At 40.2% G+C, this 20,976-nt stretch overlaps 1 protein-coding gene across 5 annotated transcripts in view; it reads left to right on the top strand.

Annotated features, from left to right (window-relative positions):
• The window catches only part of LOC125311134, a 102,776-nt gene that overhangs the window by 57,381 nt on the left and 24,419 nt on the right, over positions 1–20,976 (top strand). For 4 of the 5 annotated variants that reach the window (XM_048268898.1, XM_048268902.1, XM_048268901.1 and 1 more), the window contains 2 exons: positions 11,231–11,396; positions 19,216–19,317. In XM_048268898.1, the coding sequence (XP_048124855.1) occupies positions 11,231–11,396; positions 19,216–19,317 (268 nt within the window). The remainder of the gene's footprint in view (positions 1–11,230; positions 11,397–19,215; positions 19,318–20,976) is intronic. The other variant, XM_048268900.1, reaches the window with a different exon arrangement.

A 20,976-nucleotide genomic window follows, 5' to 3' on the forward strand; every position in this document is an offset into this window, starting at 1 on the left:
TCGCCTCCCAAGCATTGTCCACATGCAGATACCCTACATCCTCAGCTGTGCTGCTTCCGCAACATGTACTTTTTTGTCTCAAGTTAAAAAAAAAAAACAGGTCAGAGTGCTTGAGGGAAATGGTCACTAAAATGTTGCCTTGAATTTCCCCTTGGGGATCAATAAAGTATCTATCTATCTATCTATCTATCTATCTATCTATCTATCTAAAATCGAGGCAAATTTTAGCAAATTCTATGATCCCAAAAAGGAAGCGACATTTATGCTTTTGAATAAAGCTGCTTGGATCCTTGGTTTCATCTTTTAATTAATTTATCTGAGGAACAGAAGCAACAAGTGCATACAAACATTAGAGAGGAATTGGCACTGCAGTCTGGCGACAATGACGAACCCGTGGAGCCATGCAGCTCGGAATCAAGCAGGGAAATGACGGCCTTAACAGCAATGGGGTATCTGTTTGGAGTCATCTACACAAGAGGCTACGAAAGAGCGAATGATGTTGAAAGCGACCTTTTACAGCAGATGATGACTTATGAAAAGGAGCCACCATTGCCAGCTGACAGCAACCCGCTTTTGTGGTGGAAGATTGGAAGTACAAAATACCCACACCTTGCACAGCTGGTCTTATTTGCACGTTTCATTATACGCCTGCCTAGCCTAAGTGTCGGTTACGTTCAATTAAAAAAAAAAACACATGGCCTGTTCTCAAGTAAGTCCACTTAAAGTTTTATTTTTGAATAGTTGTCTATATTGGATTGAATCATTACGTAAAATAGTTTTGGAGATTTTTGAATAGCCTAAATCATAAATGCCGCCCTGTTGTAGACTGCACCAGATGTTTCTAGTCCTTTGTCTGATTTGGAGAATGTAGCGGCCCTGCGTGTTTATCTGAGCCGAACTTCACGTTCAAGGTAGGCTAGTCCTTTAGTGAATTTTAAGTTTTATTTTCAATCTCTTTTCAGGGCAATCGCCTACGTAGGCATTTTTTTTGACACTTCTAATAAACACAGCCATGTTGAAGCCTGCAGTAATGTTTTTCATTGATGTTATGGCAGTCCACTCTGCTTATTGTTTTTCGAGGATGTTGCACTCCTGTTTGTCATTGTGCACGAAACTTCACGCCAATCATCACATATTGCTGACTTGTGCGTCTCAAGCGCCCTCTTTCTGTTCATCCTAATGCCTGTTAGTTGTAGGCCTATATGTGGCGTTGAAAATGAAAACGTCTTTAGTAGGGCTGTCAAGCGATTCATTTTTTTTATTGTGATTAATCACTGAATTTCTATAGTTAATCGTGATTAATCACATATTTTATCACATGATTAAAATTCTATTATTTTGCATTTCTGAACTTTCCAGAAGTCCATAATAGCAATATAAAGCATTTATACCAGTTTATCTTGATTGGGATTCAAATGAAAGCAAAGCAAGTTATTAATTTAACTTTAAGACATAGCCTATGTCTATTTGATTATTTCAAATCAAATTTCAAAAGATGTGCAGCAGACCTGAGGCAAAACAATGTATTCTTCAGAAATATAGCTGATATAAACTGAAATAAATGCTACAGCAGAAGTGCACACATTAAAGGGCATAACAAAAAGAAAATACTCCAAATAGCCTATAGATAGATAGATAGATAGATAGATAGATAGATAGATAGATACTTTATTGATCCCCAAGGGGAAATTCATTATCTTTGAGTTCAGTTGAAAATAAGGAACTTTTTATATTGAGAAATATGAAAATATCCCTACCAGTTTGCTTACCAGTCTAACAGATCTGTGGAAGATGCCATCAGCCTAGGAGTTCACTCTATACTGCAACACCTGGAGTCAAGCAACACCTATGCACGCATGATGTTCATTGACTTTAGCTCTGCCTTTAACACCATTGATCCACTCATCCTCTTCTCTAGGTTACAAGCCATAAACATCACTGGATACTGGACTTCCTGAGGAATAGAATTCAATCAGTCAAGGTTAACAATACAATATCATGCCCTCTGACCCTCAACACTGGAGCGCCACAAGGTTGTGTGTTATCTCCTCTTCTGTTCTCCATCTACACCAGGGGTCTCAAAGTACCGGCCCGCAGGCCAAATCCGGCCCAGTTCCGGCCCGCGACTTGATGTCAAAATCATATGTAATTCGGCCCTTGAGGGTATTTTCAATTTTTGTTTTACCCCCACAATAATTATGTTAACAATATTCTTAGATGATAAAAGAAAACGTTTAATTTTAGATAGTTAAAAAAAAAACTATTTCATTAAAAAAATACTTTGGCCTATTTTAAAAATGCAAAATAGCCTAATTGCAGAAGTGCGCAGGTGTGGAACAAAACAAAATTCATGACACGGAGACAACGAGGAGGGAAAGTATGTCACTTTCAAAATCTAAGAGAAAGGTGGATAGTGAGCATAGACAGTTTCAAGAAAAATGGACATCACAATATTTTTTTGTTGAGTTCGGTGGAAATGCGATCTGCCTTATATGTAAAGAGAAACTCGCTGTTTGTAAGGAATACAATCTCAGGCGTCATGATGAGAAAGGGCGATGATGAAAGGAGACAACGAGTCGAGCAGCTACAAAAAGGACTACTATCCCAGCAAGAACTTTTCCACAAAGCCGGTAAGGACGCTGATGCTGCAGTTGAAGCAAGCTATGTGGTCAGTGAATTAATTGCCAAAGCGGGAAAACCATTCACTGAAGGGCAGTTTGTGAAGGACTGTATGTTGCGAGTTGCTGATATTCTCTGTCCTGAAAAGAGGAGCGTATTCAACAACGTTTATCTATCAGCAAACACTGTGGCCGAGCGGATTAATGGACTGTCGGGTAACATATATGAACAATTACAGAACAGAGCCCGCAGTTTAATTGCGTACTCTGTTGCGCTTGATGAAAGTACTGACAAAACAGACACTGCTCAGCTAGCAATTTTCGTCAGGTGTTTGAGGTGACAGAAGAGTTGCTGAGTTTGTGTCCAATGTATGGCCGTACCACAGCAAAAGACATATTTCAGCAGCTGTGCGGTGCGATTGAGCGGCTTGGTGTGCCGTGGAACAGACGTGTGGGCTTTACCACTGATGGAGCACCATCCATGACAGGCAGGAAAAACGGACTTGTAGCGATGGTACAGAGAAAGTTAGAGGATGAAGATGCTGATCCAGCTATTGCTCTTGCACTGCATTATACATCAACATGAACTATGTGCCAAATGCTTGAATTTTGAACATGTGATGTCTGTCGTCCTGAAATGTGTTAATTATATCAGGTCCAGAGGTCACCGTCACTTCCGGGCCTTTTTGGAAGACCTTGAGGCATCGTATGGTGATATGGCAATCACCGTCTGGTATGGGAGCTCTGACATTTGAAATTAGAGAGAGTTGTCACCAAAGCCTCCAACATCACTGGTTGTGAACTTCCATCAGTTCACTCTCTGTATGCTAAACGCAGCTGGAACCGAGCAACCAAGATCATCAGGGACGCCTCACATCCGAGCCATGATCTCTTCCAACTTCTGCCCTCTGGAAGACGCTATAGATCTCTGAAGACAGGAACGACGCGCTTCAACAACCGCTTCTACCCTTCAGCAATTAGACTCCTGAACTCCTGAAGATTGGCAACTCTACTTATCTACCCCCCCACACCGGACTGAGTTATTAGCTATGGTGGCACGTTTATTGTTTGTCTAAGTCTAAGACGCGTAAGCTTCGTAAGTATGAATGTTGTTTAACTGATAGCTACCGACTTGCGTTCCTGGCGTCGTCCTCTCGTTCCAGCTTCTGAAGGGCTGGTGGCAAAGGAGGGCTGACTAGATGCTTTGGACTGTTTATTGGTTCTGGGCGGTATTAGACCGTGCTATTATGTTAATTTGTTATGGGGGGTTTCGAGACGGTCGCAACTTCAGCAATGTAAGGTAGGCCTACCTTCCTTAACTTCGAAAAATAGCTCCGTACAGCTGAAGCCCAGTCTACAATATTTCTAAACTTTCTCTGTGGTCAGTCTTCAATCCTGATTGGCTGCATTTGTGCTAACTAACAAATTAGACGGTGTAGTGGGCGGGACAGTCCTCGACCACAGAGTAGCAAATGCAGGGAGTGAGAGATGCTTTACAGACAAAGTAGCGCGTTTCATTCTTTATCCATTTCAGTATCGGCTTATCGGTGGAAAAAATGACCGATACCAATTATTATAAAAATGCTAAATATCGGCCCGGCCGATAATTGGTCGATCCCTAAAGTGTATTGAGTGTTTTGACTGATTTGTGTTGAATTTGGTGCACTTTTGATCAATTCTGGGTTGACCAAAGGAGAGGAGTTATAAACTTCCTACATAATTATTATTTTTGTAGTCAGTAAAATAGTAGTTTGTGTGTGATTTAAGTCCTTTATTGTTTGTTATAGCTCATTTATATTGTGTGATGTTTTGGCAATAAATTACCTTTAAATAGCCAAAGTAGGCTAGATCAAGGTCAGTGTTCAAATTACTGCATATCAATCACTTAATGCTATGCAGAAGAGCCTAATCTTTAGGTCATCTGATGTAGGATACCCTAGGCCTTCCTGTGTTTATGGGATTTCTTTGACCGTTGCAAAGGGAAAAAAGTGAAGATAGTCTGTTCTGTGCTCCCAGTACTTTAATAAGTACGTTTCAACCACTATTTGGGTCTTAATCAGATAGGCCTACACCATTATTACATTACATTACATTACATTACATTTGGCTGACGCATTTTTAACCAAAGCGACTAACAACATGGTAACAGTTAAGTTTTAAAGCAATTCTCTCAACAATTTTAGGACAATTTAAAGGGACACCAGGCAAGCCTGATGCTTTTTCTCTACAAAACTCCCCCTCGCTCGGTCTGAAGCTCTTTTCCTTTTCTTTGCATCTTCCGTCAAGGGTTTTCGCTGCTTCTTCGCCGGCTCTGCCATTATACACACATTTGCAACAATCGCTAGTGTTTCGTTAGCCTCCCTCTGTGCTGAGGATGCACGATGGAACCTGAAACTGCTTCGGTCGCCGGGTACGATACACTGAACTTCTAAGCGGGATATTCTTCCTACAGGCAGTAGGGGCGGGCGAGAGAGTCTTCATTCGCCCTGTTAATGAGTCATTTAACCATATACCGACTTAAGAAGATGAGTAATTAACACGAAAACATTGCCTGGTGTCCCTTTAAAAACGGTAGAGTACAGTAAGAATAAGTGCATCAGTGAGTGCTGTTTTTAAACAGTTGAGTGTCAGTTCAAGACGGCTGATAAGTGCTAGCATCAGCAAGACTTGTTGTAAGTGGAGCTATGAAAGGAGATGTTCTCTAAAGAGCTGGGTCTTGAGGAGTTTTTTGATGACCCTGCCCTTGTAGGAACTGGCAGTGTGTTCCACCAATGAGGAACAACAGATGAGAAAAGTTTGGATTGGCCTGAGTGTATCTGTTGCAATATCTGTGTGCATTCCTACATTAGGTCTATTTCTTTGATAGTCAACATCATTTGCTACCACATAACAAATACCAATTAACAATACAAATGTTCCTTACAAACCTTCCTGCATACTTCTTAAATTTGCTGCTGTCAGATGCGGCAGTCCTAAAGACCAAGGCCGTAGTCATGATGTCAACATTGGGGGGGACCAAATCTGGTGGGGTCTGAGGGCCATGCAAATATATTATAATATTATATTATAATATATTTGCATGTTATTATTAAAAATCACAAACAAGTTGTTACAACGTTTTTTCCGACTTGTGTGCCATCGCCACATTTGATTTCTATGTTTTGCCTGCATGGATGCGCGATCGAGTGCACATCTAAATAATATGCAAGATGCAACAACCATTTCTAAGAGGCCTATAAACAGGGTAATTCCTGGCATTAGTACTAGCATATGAATGCATTATTTATGTTGAAAGACATGTGAAAGAAATGAATGACACAGGCTTGCACAAATTCATCATTTAAAATAAAACTTTTCACTTTCGCTATCATTGCGAGAATAGGTTACAATATGGAAAATGTTTCAAAGTTCCCTTTGAGTCTGATCGGCTCCAAAAATGTATGGGATTTCCTTAGCCTGTGCTACACCTTTCCAACAAGTTTTGTGAGAATTTCGAGCTTTTGCGATATTGTTGCCAGCCCTACCTCACCGCAGTAGGGTCAGAGAGGGTTAAAGCGGAGCTAGTACAGTAATCAATGATCTTTGGTAGGGTGCAGCAAATGGAAGCTTTTGATGGCGCACGCCACTAACGAAAAACTAGGGTGACCAGATGTGCTCTTTTTCCAGGACATGTCCTCTTTGAGACCTTACAAATCGTCCAGAATTTTGTTATTCTAGAGCCTCAAACGTGTTTACAGCGAAATTGCATTGCGTTTTTCTCTGTCGTTCACAAATAAGTTCAAAATAGCCTTTTGAGGCAGTGTTTTCTCTTATGTAAACAGAAAACCACCAGGTCAAACCACTCAGGGGTGTAGGCTACTCTGGAACCATCACTAGGTCACTAATTTGTGCGTTATTTATGTTTGATTACATTTCAGATGGTGGTGGTTGTTGGTTTCCTGTAGAGTTTTTTTTTTCTTTCTTTCTTTTTCTATGTCCGTATATTGGGGGGACATTTTGTTCATATTTGAATATTGGGGGGCACGTCCCCTCAATGTCTATGGTGACTACGGCCCTGCTAAAGACAACTAGATCTTGAGCATCTATTACCAGTGTTGAATGAGCAGTTTTTGCAGTGATCACTACTGGACATTCCACTGGACAGCACTTGAGTGAGGATAGACTTATTTCCACTTCACAAATAACCATCGCTATCTGCAATAGCTACAGTACAGGGACATTAATCAGTTCATAGCTGAGGATTTGTCCTAGGTCCATTTCCCTTTCAGAATATGCAGTAATGATACACTGGAGAATGTTTCTTTTTGTTGCACTATACAGGATATCTTGTCTAATTTTTTTGCAAATAATGCAATCTCCATAGCACTCTTCAGCAACCCTCATATGCACACTCTTCCATTTTTTTGCATGGCTGGAATTTGAATGATAGGAAAGAGCACCAATGAGATGTTTTAACTAGGCAAGCACAGTCGCCTTTACAGTAAAATACAGTGTAAATCCTTCATAATAGTGACAAAGTACTTTCTACAGAAAAATGAGCAGTCACCTACTATTCTATCAATTTATTATCAAGGAATCTATTTTGCTTCTAAACGTCATACTGAATTTTAACTATTATTTTAATTTATATTTTAATTTTAGCTTATTTTCATTTGCTACTTGAGTCATTGGGGTAATTCTTGGCCTGTCCTACAACATATCTGATACATAAAGAGTATATTAATGCCTTATTTTTTGCAATTCCTATGATATCTGACGGCAAAACCAAAAAGTATGTGAATTATGCTAATTATGCTAATTAGCAAGCTTAAAACTCAAAATTGAGCTTAGTAAACAAAATATTTGAATTCAGCACTCTCAAATTGTGTGAAATAACCCCTTTACCGACTTTTCCTCAAATTTGCCAACAGGACTTTTTCTGAACATTTGTTAGCTATCTGCTCTCCCTCTATTGAGCTGGAGCATGAAACTGATCTTCCCCCATCTAGTGGTAGTCAGACACTACAGGCCTGTCCCGGATAGGCTCAAATGTGTAACCCATGCTATTAAAATTACAAATGTTTGTGCATATAAAATTTGCTGCAGCTGCATTTATTGTTTTTAACGATCTCTATGCTACTCACAAAAATGTAGGCATGGGGACATGATGAAGTAGGCTATCCAACTGTCGTGTGTTAAATTATTGTGATTACGGGCCAGTGGTTTTCAAACATTATGCGTGACTCGGACAACTAAATGCAACAGGCTCATATCGTCCTCACATTTGCAAAATGAGGACCAGTGTCAAATTGCAAATAGCTATTCGTTTTAACAAATTATTATGATAGTATAAAGGGCTTTTTGTATAGGCTACTATCTTAATCTTGGAATATGGGGAGGGAAGTGGCGCGTCTGCAGTCAGCCAAATATGAATGTAATTCTGCGGCATAAAGCAGATGTAGCCTAGGCCTATTTGTACAGAAAAATAAAAATTACATGTCAAGCAGTCAATTGACTACATTGCAGTCAAGAAGTAGGGCAAAATAAGACACTGTTTTGATTTGCGTATTTGCGTTACCCCCAACACTGATAATAACGTAGACAGCAAATTAAGATATTTTTTCGTTTTGTGGAGCGGCACCGGTAGTCAAGCCTTAAGCCATACCCAAGTAGCCTTAATCGAGGTAATGTTTAATTATGCATGATTTATTTTGTTATTGAATTCGTAGCCTGGGATTCCTCTCGGTAACAATTATGTTTAAAGATAGCCTCCTGCTTTTTCAGAAGGGGTGGCAGTCAAGCTACTGACAGAGCGATGTACAGTGGCAGAGCGACGCACAGTGGCTGAAAGTGATACTAAAGCTTCACGCAGCTTCACGCCTCGTAATGCGCGACTGAAGTGGCCATTTGAAAGCGATGCTCACTGTACAATCCTGTTTATGTTGTAGTGTATGTTTTCAGCTACTGGGACCTTGAATTCCCCCTTGGGGATCAATAAAGTCTATCTATCTATCTTGTAGGGGGTTAAGGGTTGAGGCTGCCAGTCTTCCGGTCGTTGTGTTCCTTAAACGTCTGTTTACTAATTAATATAATCACAACAAATGCTAAAAACATACTAAGGCTAACCGCTTAGAGTCCACATCAACGGGGCCTAAGCATTTTGTTAGCCTAAGCACTTGCTAGTAAAGCCTAAAGTTTTTCTGATATGTTGCTGATTGGATCATAAACGACTACAGCAACAAAGAGGAAATGACTGATTATTTTCTATTATTTTGTTACATGTTCCAAATAAGATGTAATTGATTGAAATTAAAAACTTGTGTGTGTGGAGTGTGGCTGGGGTGGGGGCAGCTTCAGCGCCCATTCCCTCTCAGCAATGACTGTAATTAGCATTTGAAAAGCCAACCATCTAACTCCTGTGGCCAGGTATGTTTCTAAGGCCTAGTCCACACGTACCAGACCGATCTTTTTTTCCTCCGTCTTCCCTGGAACCGTATCAAGAATATTTGCGTCCAAACGGATCCATCTCAACTCGATCGACTCAACACGTTACTTCATACCCCAGGCCTATAGGTGGCACTGTTTCTTTACAGAATTGTTTGTGTGGACTGATGGTGAACTGTCAACTGTAGTCAACTGTAAAACTAATACACTTTATTTTACGGTTTGTGAAGGGTGCAGTCCCGTCCTTTATTTGGCTAACGCAGGTAGGCCTACTAATCACCTTTACTTTCTTTGGTTGTAGGATAGTCCATGATTCACATTAGTTTTGGCTATCACCATAGAATTAGGCTACTAAGCGCAAGGCTTACCCAAGTTCTAGGCTATTCTGTCGCCACATTTATAATATTGCTATAAAACCTTCGTTAGTAACAGTCAATACTTTTGCCTGCATCAAATCGTGCATTTGCATTCAGTGTGCTACCATCGGCTTAACGTGAGTTCTAAGTGTTTTTGTATGCTTATATCTGATTTCACTCGACTGTGAATGCATGTATATATGTTGTAAGACATGTAAAATAAATGAATGACACTGGCACTACGCACAAATTAATGTAGCCTAAACTTACACCGCACTTTCCTAATAACTTAAGTTCTCTCGCGTCACTGACAGTAGCTAGAATGCATAAAAAACACCGGGAAAAACAGTGTTCAGTCCACCAAGTCATAAGCTATCGGCGCTGCGCAGCACCAGTTGTGATATTTATCTTACGGAGTGTAATCGTAGGTAATGTCATGTATGAAAACTAGTATTGTTAGGCAATACGATAAGTGCAACTCCAGGGCAGCTGAGGTGTGGCGATGACATTATCCATACGCAAGCAGGATGTGCGGTTTCGCTGTCTAAACGAATTCAAACGGGCTACGGTTTCAGATTTTTCCACTCTGGGACCAGGTTTCAAGAAAGTGGTTTCGGGCAGTGCGTTTACAGGATTCGTTTGGACGCTCGGCCAAGACGAAGCAAAACCTCTGCGTTTAACCCAAAAAGCGTCTCCGTGTGGACAGGCCCTAAAAACGGGTGTATACAGGTGTTGCTGGCCCTGTTTGGAAAACGGGTGTATACAGGTGTTGCTGTGAACCGTTTTTTATATATATTGTATATATAAATACATATTTGGATTAGCTACAGATGGATTCACAAATAAATAAATTAGCCTACATTTGGCAGGATACTTGATATACAGGCTAAATGCAAATATGGCAATGTATTATTTTATTTTACATTAACAAAATGTAGGAAAATAGAACAGACTGAAAATAAAGTAGGCACTGATCTTTAAAATCCTGTTTCCTGTAGCCTAAATGTTGTCAGTCATTCTTAATATTCGCAATTGGTGCACTGGCATGTTTAACTGTTAGCTGCAGTATAATGTTAGATTATGTATACATTGTAGTACAGTAGTACAAGTACAGAACTCACTGTGCGCCCAAATTTTTGTCTGTGCTCCTAATTTTTTAACTTGGGCGCACAAGTGCTCCTGGAAAAAAATGTTAGTGTAGAGCCCTGGGAATATACACCCAGTGCTAGGTTTGACTGCTGTATTTGTGTATCGCGGATGTTTGCAAGTCCGTGTGACAAAGTTTTGTGGGAATTGGAATGCCTCTGCCATTCAGTAGGATAGGCGGACATTTACTTTGTCCTGATACTCCCGGATATACAACTTTTCATGCAGTCTAAGGAGCTAGGCCTGAACATTTCTGGGTTCAATTCCCGGCTTCCACTGTTAACCCCAAGTTGCTATGGGGGCAATGTCCCTGTAATGTAATTGACATCTAAATCACTTTGCAATTCTGCTTCCTGTTTGCTACCTCAATTGAAATGCAAGTGAAATTCAAGAATATAATTGGGATTTAAGAGCCAGTTTCAATTCCATTCTGGAATTTTGCAAAACCCCCTTTGAATAAATGTAAATGTAAATCCAAAGGCATCAACAATAACAAGGCAGAATGCATTTTTACTAATTGCATGGGTCCCAGTAACAGTAAATCTTACACAAGGTAAGACCATTTTAGCCCATGCCAAAGATAATACCTCACAGTGACCACACAGGTCAGCCCTTGGCTTTACTGTGGATTTTTCGTTCTCATTTATGACAAGTTCTTATTTGAAACATTTATGTTTGATTTAAAAGGAGACACAGAAGAATTGGGACATGGAACAACAAAAGATTTTTATAGCGGAAACTAAGGCTTTCAATTGTGAATATTGCCTCCTCCGCCACAGACACACTATTGTCTATCGTCAAGCTTGTGCCGAAATGCTGAGGCTCATGCAAGAAGCAGGGATTTTAAGAAAAGGTGAGTAAAAGTATGGGTAACACTCCATAATAAGATGCCATAATAAATAGCAAACTAGTAATTAGGGCTGTCACTTTTGTGAAAAAATCCTGTTCGATTCTTGAGACATAATTGTTCATTGAATCGATTGTAAAATCGTTTTTCATGTCTAAAGACGTTTCAATTTTCAACGCCAAATATAGGACAATCCACGAACAACTAACAGGCATTAGGCCTAACGCGTAGGGGCTTTGAAGATGCACAATGGCGTGAAGTTTCGCGCACAATGACAAACAGGAGTGCAACATTCTCGAAAAACAATAAGCAGAGTGGACTGCCATAAAATCAGTGAAAAACATTACTGCAGGCTTCAATGTGGCTGCGTTTACAATTAGAAATGTCAAACAAATTTCGCCTACGTAGAACTCACGACTGCACAGTTTGCTTACCGCTTTGTCCTTCTCCATAGTTTGATATACCCAAATGTTATTAGGGCCTATCACTCGTATCTCTCATGTCGCACAGGTTGATGGCGTTGTCCTCAATTTTTTGGCAAAACACTGGCAGCACAGCAGCCGATTGAAAAAGCTGTTTCCGGTGCGTAAAATTGGTGGGAATTTTCTTTTTAGCTTTCGCAATGCTTACTGCACTTCGGAATTCTTTGTTATTTTTCTGCTTGTTCCTGAGTTTTGTTACATGTATCTTTTTCATTTGTTTAATTCGTTTAAAATTAATAGTGTATATATTTGGTTAAAATCGATTCCCTATTTTAGTTTTCGAAACTTGTGTTGGTTGGTCCAATCGATTGTGCAATCGATTTTTGAACGTAAAGTGACAGCCCTAAGTAATTACCTAACCCTTTGTTAATATTTGTTAATTGTTACTAAAATATCTATTTGGCACAAGTTAATCGTTTTTTCCATCATTAATTAAATATTAGTTGTTTGCATAAAATCTGGATGTTAATGCTTTAACAAATCTATTAACTAATATTGTATTAATATTTGTTAATAGTTAACTAAATGTATTTTTGGCACTAATTAACAGTCATTTCTTGCATTTAAATGTTAAATGTTTATTTACAAACTATATTAATATAACTATACTTAACTATATAACTATAATTAACTATGTTAATATAAAAGTTAATGACATATTATTATTTATCTATTTGTTATTAAACTGTGCTTCTGCATATCCCATTATGGTTGCTTAATTAATATAATATATACAGTGCTGGCCAAAAGTATTGGCACCCATGCTAAAGTTGACTGAAAAGAGGAATATAAAATCATCTTTTGGAAATTGATCTTAATGCCTTAAGTGAAAAATGAGGAAATATCTAACCTCTAAGGACACCAATTTTCTTAGTGAATGAATAATGTATCATGAATAAAATATAGCCGCAAGCGGCAATGGCGGGCCCGAGCACCTGCGGGTCGCAACCCGTGACATGTCGGAATCCAACAAAGCACCGACGTGGTGCGTTTGTGAAATGTAAATATTTGATGCGTGTGCTATTTGTTTTTGTATTTGATTTTCTGCCACATGTACTTGCTTGGCCAGGTGGGGGCACAATGCAAGGCAGGCCCATTGGGTGTCATCATAATATATATTAACCTGAGAAATTTCAGACCATTCATTGTAAGCAAAGAACATTTCTGATACACTTTTTGGTTGGCCAGATGGTGGCGCTATGTTAGGCATGGAAATTACACATGTGAATATCATCACAATAATGATATCCAATTTTTTTGTAAACGTTCAGATCAATCAGTTAAGGCATTGTCCATTTTCTGGCACATTTCCTGCTTGACCAGGTGGTGGCGCTATGCCAGGCAGGCCCATTGGGTGTCTGGATATCATCATAATTATAATATCTATTAACATGAGAAGTTTCAGACCATTTATGCAAAGCATAGAGCATTTCTGGCACATTTCCTGCTTGGCCAGATGGTGGCGCTATCCTAGGCCTGTGAATTACGCATGTGAATATCATCACAATAATGATCATTCAATGCACTGTGATTTATGACACATTTTCTGTTTATGTGGTGAGATATTAAAATCATATCAAATATATTACAACATTCCAAAATCCATTCACAATTTAACATCAGCGACATCTTCAAATTGATCATGTGACATCAGGATAATTGTCATTCTTTCTGTTGCCAGTTGGTGGCGCTATGCCAACCACGCATTATGGGCATGTGAATATTATCATTAACATGGTCTTTAATGACCTTTGAAATTTAAAACATTTCAAGCCATGCATGGTGAATTATGACACATTTATTGTTTGTGTGGAACGGTATTAAAATTAACAATTTCGCCATTTTGTCAAATTACAACATATCAAAAAAAGGCTTCACAATTTAGAATCAGGAACATCTCGGCGTCATGTATACCAACTTTGACATGAATCGGATCAACCGTCTAGGAGGAGTATGTTAAAATTGATCATGTCCACAACGCACAAATTTTCAATTACCTCACTTCCTGTGGGCGTGGCTAATGGCATGTTAATACAAAAGTTGTTTGTTTTTGGGAGTTACATACACCCCCCAAATTTGGTGTGTGTATCTAAAACTATATGCCAACCACAAGTCACAATGACATAAGGGAGCGCTAGCGAGTCTCTGGGTCATACCCGGGGCCAAGCTTTTTTACCTAGCTGCTTTGTGTGACACCTGATGTGTGTGCCAAATCTCAAGACTTTTCGATTATGTTAACCACCTCAAAATATTTGCCAACCACGGGATCAGTCACCTAAGGGCGAGTCCCTGGGCCACGCCCGGGGTCAAGCTCTTGTATCTAACTGCGATGCGTGACACCTGACGAGTCCCTGGGCCACGCCCGGGGTCAAGCTCTTGTACCTAACTGCGATGCGTGACACCTGACGTGTGTGCCAAATTTCAAGAGTTTTCGACCATGTTGACCACCTCAAAAACAGGAAAGCAAAAAAGTAGAATAACAATAATACTGAATAATAATAATAATCCTTACAAAAACAATAGGGCCTTGCGCCCTTCGGTGCTCGGGCCCTAAATATAGCCGCAAGCGGCAATGGCGGGCCCGAGCACCTGCGGGTCGCAACCCGTGACATGTCGGAATCCAACAAAGCACCGACGTGGTGCGTTTGTGAAATGTACATATTTGATGCGTGTGCTATTTGTTTTTGTATTTGATTTTCTGCCACATGTACTTGCTTGGCCAGGTGGGGGCGCAATGCAAGGCAGGCCCATTGGGTGTCATCATAATATATATTAACCTGAGAAATTTTATGCTTTGTCACTGCGATGCGTGACACAGCATAATTGCCATTCTTTCTGTTGCCAGTTGGTGGCGCTATGCCAAACATGCATTATGGGCATGTGAATATTATCATTAACATGGTATTCAATAACCTCTGAAATTTTAAACATTTCAAGCCATGGACGATGAATTATGACACATTTACTGTTTGTGTGGAAGGGTATTAAAATTCATAGATTCACCATTTCGTCAAATTACAACATATCAAAAAAAGCTTCACAATTTAGAATCAGAAGCATATTGGCATCATATATACCAACTTTGACATGAATCGGATCAACCGTCAAGGAGGAGTATGTTAAAATTGATCATGTCCACAATGCACAAAATCCATATTACCTCACTTCCTGTGGGCGTGGCTAATGGCATGTTAATACAAAAGTTGATTGTTTTTGGGAGTTACACACACCTACCAAATTTGGTGTGTGTGTATCTAAAACTATCTGCCAACCACAAGTCACAGTGACATAAGGGGGCGCTATGGAGTTCCTGGGCCAAGCCCAGTGCCAAGGCTTTTCCCCTGTGTATTCATGGTACCTCTTGACGTGTGTGCCAAATTTCATGCGGTTTCACCGATGGGAAGAACCTCTTTTGGCATCCCAATTAATGACATTTTAGTCCGCACAAAATCCCAAATACCTCACTTCCTGTTGGGCGTGGCTAATGCATTGTACATACTAAAGTTAAAGTAAAGAGATACACACACCTACCAAATTTGATGCGTCTAGCTGAAAGTATGTGCCAACCACTGCCTCAATCACCTAAGGGGGCGCTACTGAGTCCCTGGGCCACGCCCAGGGCCAAGCTCTTGTACCTAACTGCTTTGCATGACACCTGATGTGTGTGCCAAATTTCAAGACTTCACCCATCTTAACCACCTCAAAAAAGGAAAACGCTCTGAGACAAAGTTAATGTAATAATAATAATAATAATAATAATCCTTACAAAACAATAGGGCCTTAAGCTTATTTTCAGTGCTTTCGGGCCTAATAATAATAATCCTTACAAAAACAATAGGGCCTTGCGCCCTTCGGTGCTCGGGCCCTAATAAATGTTCTTCCTTAAAATACAGGGGTCATAAGTATTGGCACCCCTATGTTAAATTCCCATAGAGACAGGCAGATTTGTATTTTTAAAGGCCAGTTATTTCATGGATCCAGAATACTGTGCATCCTGATAAAGTTACCTTGGCCTTTGGAATTAAAATAGCCCCACATCATCACATACCCTTCACCATACCTAGAGATTGGCATGGGTGTTATTTCAGTTAGCCTATTAGCTGGTTTGATGCTCATTGAGCTCAATGCAAATTAGATTAGGAATATACACAGACAGACAAAGCTTATGACATGAACAATGTTGATACAGTAGCTTATGTCTCACAATCTGACAATCCTAGTACATCCGCACAGGTGAGGTCTAGATTTGGTCGCATTCTCAAGCCAGTCGACAGACTGATTCAAACTATGTCAAGACAAGATATTGTTTACACACATTCGTCTATGCAGGCTATCTGCAGGTCAGTGTTTCAGGTTTTTCATGATTAGACATATTTAGAGTTGAGGTCATACACACGTTTGGTAACATGGTTATGTGGTCCAAGTTTTTGATTAGCTTTATGGAGAATTTATGGTTTATGGCTTTATGGTCTTGTGGGTGTATAAGTCAAGTCAAGTCAGTTTTATTTTTAAAGCGCATTTAACATGCACATAGTGCAACCCAAAGCGCTATAAGTATAAGTATAAGTATATATATATATACATACTCTTTTGATCCCGCGAGGGAAATTTGGTCTCTGCATTTATCCCAATCCGTGAATTAGTGAAACACACACAGCACACAGTGTACACACAGTGAGGTGAAGCAAACACTAATCCCGGTGCAGTGAGCTGCCTGCATCAACAGGGGCGCTCGGGGAGCAGTGAGGGGTTAGGTGCCTTGCTCAAGGGCACTTCAGCTGTGCCTACTGGTCGGGGTTCGAACCGGCAACCCTCCGGTTACAGGTCCGAAGTGCTAACCAGTAGGCCACAGCTGCCCCTAAAGACACATAACAAGACAAACGATGCCGGATGGAGCGGCGTAGTCGCCAGCGTGCCCATGACAACAAGACATGACAAATACATTTAAAAAATAACAAATACAAAAAATGCTGGACGGAGCGGCGTAGTCGCCAGCGTACCCGTAACACCAAGACATACAAGAAAGACAACAAAACAAATAAACAAATAAAAAGTGAAAAAGAAAATATATTTAAAAAGGGGAAAGGTGATGTTAAAATTAGTCCAATTTCCAAACCAGCTGAAAATGTCCAAGGGCAATGATGATCCGTGAAAACTGCACAGAGTGTCTTCACAACCGATATGCCAACAAAGTTCTTTAACGTTAGCAAATGATCAACCCGGTGAATTCACTGGCAGTCTGGAGATCACGTTAACGTTAGGCCTTGTAGACTGCAGTCTGGAGATCACTGGAAGCACAGTCTGAAGTAGTGGGCGATCGTGTAGATCCGCAACTCGGACTTCTAACAGCGACCGTCTGTTACTCCGTGAGACTGCAGCTCCTCACCGCTAGGCTAACGTTAGTCAGCAGTTGGCATGGCAGCTCGCAGGTCAGCAACAGCTCGGCGGCCACGGCAGATCTTTCGCAGAGTAGCTAACCTACAGTAGGTCCAGCTGACCTGAGAGATCCCCTCGACCAGACCGTGAAGTGTACCGTTAACGGATGGATGGAAGGATGTCAGAGGCCCAGTTAGTCTGCAGTTGGCATGGCAGCTCTCAGGTCAGCAACAGCTCGGCGGCCACGGCAGATCTCCCGCAGAGTAGCCCAGGTCCAGCTGTCCCGAGAGATCCCCTCGACCAGACAGTGAAGTGCAGCACCGCTCACGGATGGATGGAAGGATGTCCGATGCCCAGCTAGGGCAAAAGCTAGCCATAGCAAGCTCCCAATTTCAGCTGACTTTGGCAGTAAAAAGGACTAAGAATAACACGAAAACTATCAAAAATAACGTAAATAAATAGGGAAAACATTTAACTAGACAAACCAATACAAAAAAATAAATATGACTTTACATAAAATTACGAACATTACATAAAACAAACAAAACATGATGCCAGGACGGGCGGTGGTGTCAGCGTCCCGTAACCTAGCAACCTAGCACCCTACTGCCAGTGGTTGGTTGTGTGAGAGTTTGCACACCTCTTCTTCCACTTCATCCTTATTGGATACCTTTGTGGTTGGCTGTCCTGTAATTGGTGACCCTCTGTCTAGTGTTTGAAAGTAGTGTACTTTTTGCCTTTGGAAGTACTATTTGGTTGCTGCTCGAATTTGGTGAAATTCAGGGGAGGTGGGTGTAACAGAGTTAGAAATGTAGTTTAGTGTTTGTATGTGATTTTCGCCGTAATTAAGCAGCTTTATTGAGATTGGTGTTTTGGAGCCCCCTTTGGAGAAACGGTATACTGCAGCTCTGCTGCGTTTTGTCCTTGTATTGTTGCCGTACTCGATCAGAAGCGGTATGCTTTGCATTGGGGTAGGTTGACTGTACAAAGCACTCCCCACTTTGTTTTAATTTTGTATCTGTTAAATGTTGTTCAAGTTGAAAACTTCGATATATCACCTGTATTAAATTACTTTACATGTATTGTTAGGATTTGGGTGCAATTCTAGCAACTTAGAGAACGTTTATTAATGTTTTCATTATGACCACGAGTTCATACACATTGAGTCTTATGTGACTAGCTGTAAACTCCGCTAGCAACTTTCTATGCATTCAGTGTAGTTTAGTTTAGTGTGCATGGAAAGTGCAATTTAGTCTAGCAGGAAATTAATATACATTTAGTTTAGCATTATGTTTAGGCATTACCTCCGTATGGTCTACGTCTGTAAATGTTTAACTGTCGTTCTGTGCACCTGAACATTCCATGTAGCATCTCCCTTGCTAGTAGGGCTGACAGTGATGGTATAGGAATGATGCATGTAGCTTAATATAGCCCATTCAACTACTTTTTATTTTGCTTGTGCAGATACTGTTTTATGTATGCCAGTGCCTGAAGGCATGTTTTGTTTTAACTTTTCCTAAAGGAGTAAATGTGATAATCCCGTTTTGGTCTCAGTCCCTTCACCGTCTGACTAATTATATATTACTAAGATATTAATAAAGCTTAACCAACTTTATTATAAGGGTACCACATACTGATAGTTATATATTACTAATATATTAATTAAGCTTAACCAACTTTATTATAAGGGGGCCCAAGCTGACAGCTATATACTGCTAATATATTAATTAAGCTTAAACTTTATTGTAAGGGTCCTGGAGAGTGGTTCATATTGGGATAGGTAGAAGCACAGTTGAATAACAATTAGTTAAATAAATAAGTAGGAGATAACGGCCGCTGAGGTGTCCTGTTATACGGAATTAATGGACGAGGGCGAGGGGCAAAAAACTCCCCGACGCGCAGCGGCGGCGCAGCGTGTTGCCTCCGCCCGAGTCCATTAATTAAACAATGTTTAACTTTGCTTTCAGAAATGCAGTATATGACCCAAACAAATGCACATATGACCTTGAAACAAGAAAATAAAACTGTTCTTCAGTCAAATTTGACACAACTGGAGATTCAACATCGAGGTAGGTTATATTTTACATGGTAAATGAGGTAAATGCAGAGAAGCCTCCAGACTATCTCCAGCAGTCTCAGTCAATTGAAGCCAATGTCTCACCTCACCCACTCTAACAATAGTAAGACAAGGTCTGTGTGTGTTGGTTTTATTTTCATTTGACTAGAATCATGTGCCACTGTATTGTAACACATAAAATACAGGCCAGACTATTGTCATGGACCTTGTTACAACTAGTACTCCCAGTGATGTGGCACTTTTCAGGTGAAATTTTCACTCTTTCATAAAAGCATGAAACTTGGTAAACTTGTACAGTTTGCAGGGATGCAAACAGCTTGCTTTTCAGCGACTCGCTTTTTTCACTTGGGTACGCTTGGGTACTTCAAAGGAGCAGTAGCAGATAGCATCTAAGAAAATATAGGCTTCACATTGTTGGGAGGCAACTCTTAGTTCGTACTAGGCTACATTTCTTACCTCTGCAGTAGTGTTGCACGGTTTATCGATACTGAAAAGGTATCACGATGCCTTCACGCAAAAAACGATACGATTTCCAACGTTTTTAGAATCGATACTTTATTAAAATAATAACGTTATGTTTCTGTCTGAACTGCTGCTCTCACTGCTCCTTGCACACATCTAGGCAAGTGGGTGTGTCAAGCAGGCAGGTCTGAGTGAGTGAGTAAGCAGGCAACGTCAACATAGTTCTTTGCCGACAGTCCTCGGCCTTGTGGATAAAACAAAAGGTGAAATCTGGAACTATTTAGGATACATCGCGAATAGTGAAGGCAAGCCATCAGGTACACAGAGGCCCATTAGTAAAATATGTTTCAAAGTCATTTAAAAGCAGTAGGCTACGCATGGAACTTGGCTAAACACCTCGCAGACATATCCCAACATTTTTAAAGAGTTCAAAGAACAACAGGTTAACGAATATGCTATAGAAAACACGACTACATGGTTAGTGCCAAGTTCTTCTTTTCTGTTTTAGTCTAGCCTAAGTGAAACGAGTATGGTTCTCTGGGATAAAGCGAACCTTCCTTCATCAATGAATTTTGACGAGACATAACGAGCTGTAATCATTTTGATGAGACATAACAAGCTGTAATCATAGGGTGCTAACGTGATGAAAGCGCAATGTTCACGCCAGAATAACATTACCATAACTTGTAAACAATCTATTTCATGTTCGGTGAGTACTACTGGTAATATTTGTCATGGCATGTAGACTACAATTTATTCAATAATTATTGCTCAGATGTAGAATAGGCTACCCGAAATGCACTAATTAAAGCCCACAGCATATAATACCACCAAAGCGTGTTGAGTCCTAAATTGCTATTAAATCCGCTTAGCATCGTGACCATGCTGCACAAATTTGCAGCATTAAAACTGCTACATTAAAGTTAAAGTAAACTCTGCTAAGGTCTTATCACAACATAGTACATTGAGGAGACTGAACTAAGTTAAGTTACAGTATGCAATCAAGCAGTATCTCAAAGCTAACGTTAGAATACTGTTTGGGTGTCAAGTTTAGCATGCTTACTTGCAGCTGCTTATTCGTTACTCATGCAGGGCTCATTTTATTGACTCTGAATGTTTGCAAAATCCCGATGTAAATGGAAAAGTGTTTTCCAACACTCAAAAGTGCTTGTCCAAAGGAGAAGTACGA

The sequence above is a fragment of the Alosa alosa genome, chromosome 18, assembly GCF_017589495.1.
Source record: "Alosa alosa isolate M-15738 ecotype Scorff River chromosome 18, AALO_Geno_1.1, whole genome shotgun sequence".
In the NCBI taxonomy this organism is placed as follows: domain Eukaryota; kingdom Metazoa; phylum Chordata; class Actinopteri; order Clupeiformes; family Clupeidae; genus Alosa; species Alosa alosa.